Here is a 6000-nt window from a genome sequence, read left to right on the forward strand (position 1 = left end):
CACTCTACATGGGGAGTGTTGACCTGTCATCCATTAAGCACGTTCACACGTGACAAAAAAAACTCTCTTGAATTCTGTTTTTTAAAACAGTCCATCTTCACTTCCTTTCCTCAAATGTGACTGTGTGTGTATGTGTGTGGCACTGGACACACATCTAAGCTACCTGTGTGACCTATACACCGTGGAGAGGTACATCGACCACAATCCCCTGCTTACAAACACATGCAGATGAGTACACATCTCCCCCACTCTCACCTCTGAAGCAACATATAGTGAATCCTCATGAGCTCTCTGTGGGTGTGTGTGTGTGTGCTTATCTATGTATGCATGTTTGTGTGAGTCTAAGTCCTGCTTCTATGCTGGGTCTAAGCTTACTTGAGAGTTCCTTTTGTGTGCGGTGAATTTGACCTTGAGTTACCTCCTGTAACATTTCATGTGTGAAATTTAGCAAAAAGCTGCTTACATCCATCTGTGTAACTCTGGTAAGGATTTGGGATACGTATTCAAAATATCTAAAGGAGTAAATTACCATCCAAAAGAGCCCCAGTAGGAGATACATTAAACAGGAGGGGTTGAAACATAATAATTTAAAAGTCTCTGCAGAGCATGCGATTGTCAGTAGACACTCAACAGCTAACTTAACATGTATGCAAGTTGTACACTGAGGGGAGACTCTCCAATGATTGATTGGACTGCAGCACTCACTAGACGGGTGGAAAAATAAAACAAAAAATTGTTCTGAAGGTGTTGCTAGGAAATGCATTACTGAGAATGGGACAGATGTGAGGTCACAGCAACCCTTTAACTTAAAAAAAAAAAATCAATATAATCAGTTAATCCCACAAAATGAGACAGGGATAATAGCCTGAAATGTAATTTCTACGACAGTATGATGCCAGTTGACCTTTGACCTTTAGGGTAAAAAGGTCAGAGGGGGATAGCATGGCTAAGTCCATAGATTTTAGAATCACATGGTCATTCTAGTCCCAGTACAGCCAAAATACTGTTGGGACTGGCTGCTGGAGAGGTGCCAGTTCTCTTTTCGGAGCACAGCAGAGGTGCCCTTAAGCAAAGCACCTAGCCCCCAAAACTGCTCAGGGTGCTCTTTCCTGTGCAGCCCCCTCATTCTGTAACCTCTGACACCTCTCCATCAAGTGGATGTTTTCTAAGAATTTAAAGATTTTTTTTCCTACAGGCATTTTTGTGATGTCATATTCATGAGAAAAGGATGGAATAGATGGAAAACTATAAAATATGAACCCTCGGGCCAAGGGCGCTGGTGTAGCTCAAGTGTTGTAGCAGGCGCTCCATGTACAGAGACCACAGTCCTGGTCGCACTGGTCTTGGGTTTGATTCTTGATTCCAGATTCTTGGTGCATGTAATCCCCCAATCACTGTCCCCACATGTCCTGTTTCTCTAGAAATGTCCTTTCAAATAAAGGCTAAAATCCCCCAAATAATCTGAAGAAAAACAAACAGCCATGGTTGCTGTGGGACAAAGGCACAAAAAACATCCGCTTGTGATTTTACAGAGAGGTTACATTATGTGCTGGACCTTTTTTTTTTTTGTCTTAGCCTGGGCAAGCTGACTTCCTAATGTCTCTGATGGGTACATGTGAAGTGTCACTGAATAAACTCTTCTGATAGCTGACCATGACAATTGTTGCTGGACAGCAGCAACAAAGACTGAGCATATTAAGGTTGGCGAAAGGATTAAGACACTGTAACCATCTTTTGTTGATATGATAAGAAAAGAAACAAGCGTCTGCACAGTAGCTGCCATCCACTGAATTTCATCTAATTATCTGGAAAAGCCTCTTAAAATACCAACCTAATTATATGCAATCCTTAAAGACAACAGTGTAAACTGGGTCCTGTAATAAATGTTTCTGAGAAGAACAGTGTAATCATTCAAACTACTGTTCTAGCTGTATTGTGTCATGGGGTATGAACGGTTATGAATTGAAATACAAGAAAAGAGTTACCCTGTGCCTACCGTTGTACAGACTCTGGTGGTGGGAGGCCATCTCATCTCCTGCTGCCACCCTCCTCTGACCTCCATCCCTGCTGGGGGAGCCACTGGTATACCTCCCATGCTCCCCACCAGGGCTGTGCTGGTAGTGATGGTGGTGCCTTATGGACTCAGGACTACCAACAATCACCCTTCCTTTCCTAAGATGCTCAGGTGTCACCATGGCCGCATGTTTGGCCTCAGGACTCCCACAGCCGCCCCCTGCCATGTGAACCTGCCTGTGTCTCTGACTCAGCTCTGGGCTGGACTTGGCTGATCCCTTCCCACAGCCTGGTGATGCCTGCCCTGACATCGAGAGCTGTTTCTGGGCTAGAAGGTCAGAGCTACAGGGTTGGTGGTGGGACTCGCAGGGAAGTCTGGTGGGGGACTTGCTGTGTTTCTCTGGGCTGTGTCCTCTTAGTCCACGAGGATCCAAGTTGGTGAGGGATCCCCCACGGGGGCGGCAAGACTGAGGGAAGGTGTGGTACTCCGGGGTGGAGCTATGCCTCCTTCCTGTGGAATCACACACCTCTCCAGGTTTGTGGTGGTGTTCTGTGGAGCCACACCTTGACCCAGATCCAGGCATGGTGTTGGAGCCCATTGGAGGGGGTTTAAGGTGGGGGTTATCTGGGCTATCTGTACTCCCCGCACTAGAGGTGCTGCTCCCATCACCGACGTCCCTTAGCAGGCCAGGTGCCGGGACACCTCCACCCAACTGGGACAAACTGCTCTGACTGTCAATGGAGCTCCTGCGCCCAGGACCTCCCAGCCCACCTCCGCCCCCTCCTGTCACAGCCGCAGCCCTCTCCTCCTCCAGCATTAAACACACCTCCTTTAGCTCCAGGTTCTCCCGGATCACCTCCACCTGCCGCTGCTCCAGCTCCTTCAGCTTCTGCAGGTAGATGGCCACCTCCTTCCTCATCAGGCCGGCGCTGTAGCGGCCCAGACGCTGCCACTCACGAGACACCTTCTTCCCCTTCTGACGGTCGTCGTCTAGGAAGCAGCACAGGTCCCGCAGCTCCTGGTTATCCTCCTGCAGTTTCTGGTTCACGTCCTGGTTTACACACACAGACACAGTGACAAAAGCACACACACACACACACACAGAAAGTGGCACAGTTAGGGATTACATGCATATCACTTTTGGGAATGATAATTCTATGAGTGAGAAAAATGTAACCATCATGCGTTTAGCATGTGAGCTAACATTGTTAATTGATTAAAAGAACATTAACAACCATTTTGATGACTGTATTATTGCTGGTTCAGTAAAATCCTCTCAGCTTGTCATTGCCTGGTATGGTAGTGAACTAAATATCTTTCTGTTTTGACTTGTGATGAGCACACAGGGCTCTCAGGGAGTGGAATCATATACTATTAGACAGTTATGCTTAAAAATTATTCATCTTGTTTATTATTTTCAAATTGTCTTTTAATCAACGAAGACGATGCCTGGTAGTCCTCCCTTATTCTTCCAACTACATGCAGACGATTGTTTTGCGGATTGGTGGAACCTGAAGTAGCAACCAAACCAATAGTTAATACATGATATACTCCATTCGATCTGCAGAGTCCCTCTGCACCTTTAAGAAAAAACTAAAGACCCAGCTCTTTCATGAATACTAACTTAATGATGATGGTCTCCATATTATTGATGATGATGATGATGATGACGATGGTTTTTGTTTGATAACGACGACTTATAAGATGGTTTCTATATTGATTAGAGCTCTCAAGAACTGCCCTCAATGTTGTGCTTTGCCTCTGGTCACTTCCTGTCACCACCTGTGTGTCCAATCAGACAGAAAGCTGATCGTTTGCTCTTACTGACATTGTTCCCTTTTTTTCTAGATCCTTCCTTGTGTTGTACTTACTCTCTGATGTACGTCGCTTTGGATAAAAGCGTCTGCTAAGTGAATTGTAGAATTGTAGATATGACTAAATGGACTTCATTCGTACAGCCCAAGCACAGTAGCATCCTCTTCCACTCTCTTCCATATAGTCTAAATAAGTCACAGGTGTCATGGCACACCCCTGATTTGCAGATTATTTGAGCTAAATTCATTCAGCCCATGTTTGACCAATGACACAGCTGTAGAGTTATAGAAAATAGAGATTCTCAGAAACGAGCTTACTGTAGCATCCCCCCCCCCCCCCCCCCCGAGAATAATGCACCAGCTACCACTGATCAATGCATCTATCCATTAATGAGTTCAGCTCCAGATTCAATAACAGTTACTTCCAGTTCTGTTTTCTAAACAACGTTGAGGAATTTGAACGTGAAAAGTAATTTCATCTTTTCATGTCTACCTGATAAAATACACAATACTATGATGTAATCATAAACAATGCATGTGTTGGTGGTGACATGCATATTCAGACAAAGAGATTAATTGAGACTTTGAAATGGAACATATTTTTTTTCATCATGTCTCAGCGGTTCCTCAGAGTTGTGGTCCATTGTAATATCTGACTTTTCCAGTTTAAATAAACATTCAATATCAAATATGTAAATGTGTCAAATGTAATCATCAAAAAATGACATGAGAACTAAGAGACAGATTTAAGCTCCATATGTTCTTGGTTGATCTTTTCCAAACTGGCTGTGAGTTACTGAAAAATGTGATGAAAGTGTTGAGGAACTTGTGATTGTCCACTATTTATTCATGGGAATTAAATGATTTTTATGTTTTGTTTTGTTTTTTGGGGGGGGGGTAATAATCCAAATTAGGCAACATCATTATGAAATCTAGTGTAGTGTTAAATCATTACTGCATTCTGTCCATCTCGTATGCAACAGGTTTATGATTAGATGCTTGAGTATTTAGTCCTTAACTGGTGATCATGCTCTAAATTTGAAAAAGCGTCAGATCCTGCACAGGTCCAAATCAGTTCAGTCATTCCAGCCTAAACACACCGGTGTCAAAACCCCGGGGGAACCCGCAACCTAGTATCCTACAACGATTTCAGGTGGATTCAGGTGTTCACACCTATCTCACCTTCAAACTCCGGATCTCGTTCAGGTGCTGCTGGAGTCTCCGGTTCACCTCCCGCATCAGATTTCCGTGCTCCACAATTACGCCCCTCTTCTCCGCCTCTGCCCTCCGCAGGCGCCGCACCAGCTCCTCTTTGCCCCACTTCAGCAGCTCCTCGTCGTTTATTTTGGAGATGTCGTCCGCCGGACCCTCTGCGCTTTTGGGCAGCTGCTGCTGCTGTGCGCCTTTCTCCATTCTTTCAACTCCAGTGGAGGTTGCAGAGGGGGGGAAAAAGTACTGTGTTTGCTAAATTTGAGCGAACAAGACACCAAACCAAGCCCTCCCAATACACCCGGGACACTCTGATCCAACACGACTCGGGTTCCCCCCACCCACCCTCCTTATGCCAGTGGAATCACATCGCTCTCATTTAGTTTGCGCCTCTCTCCCACGCCCATGCTGCAGCTCCTTATCCACCCGGTGATCTGCTGCTTTATCCCCGCTGTTAGAGCATCGCCCTGCATGCTGCTGTGTCTCCGGCTGAGCCTTTGCTCGGCTTGGCGGGGTGGTTTCTCTCCAGGTGCATGCCGGCCGCCTTGCGCACTCCCGCTGCTCAGTGCGCACTACTGCCGTCCAACAGCAGAGGAGGAGGACAGAGGCAGGAAGAGGAGGAGGAGGAGGAGGACTGCAAGGAGAGGCTGCAGGTGCATAGCCAGGAGAGCCAGGATGCTTAGGTGCGATAGTAAGGAGAACAGACTCTCTCTCTCTCTCTCTCTCTCTCTCTCCACCCGTTCTCCCTCCTGACGCCTCTTTGTCTCGTTGCGCCATCTGCTGTTGTAGTTGTCACAAACTACTACTCTCCTAATGTTTTGAAAACTACTACGCCCATCCTAACTCAGATAAGATGCAACCATGAACTGTTCTTTCTGTATTTCATATCCATATAGAGTTAAACGCCTATCTCAGTGTTAGTTCCTCCATCTGTTGCAAGTCATTTCATTTGCAATTTTTTTA

The 6000-nt window shown here is 45.8% G+C and overlaps 1 protein-coding gene across 2 annotated transcripts in view; it reads right to left on the reverse strand.

Moving 5' to 3' along the window:
- Positions 1 to 5715, reverse strand: part of LOC132975920 (coiled-coil domain-containing protein 85A-like) — a 41423-nt gene extending 35708 nt beyond the window's left edge. The window contains exons 1-2 of one of the 2 annotated variants that reach the window (XR_009673339.1): positions 5011 to 5715; positions 1986 to 3065 (exon numbers count right to left, since the gene is read on the reverse strand). Coding sequence is in view for 1 of the 2 variants with exons in the window: in XM_061040817.1 (XP_060896800.1) it covers positions 1997 to 3065; positions 5011 to 5241 (1300 nt within the window). In the remaining variant the exon portion in view is untranslated. The remainder of the gene's footprint in view (positions 1 to 1985; positions 3066 to 5010) is intronic. The other variant, XM_061040817.1, reaches the window with a different exon arrangement.
- Between the last annotated feature and the right edge of the window lie 285 nt (positions 5716 to 6000).

The sequence above is a fragment of the Labrus mixtus genome, chromosome 6 (genome assembly GCF_963584025.1).
Source record: "Labrus mixtus chromosome 6, fLabMix1.1, whole genome shotgun sequence".
In the NCBI taxonomy this organism is placed as follows: Eukaryota; Metazoa; Chordata; class Actinopteri; order Labriformes; family Labridae; genus Labrus; species Labrus mixtus.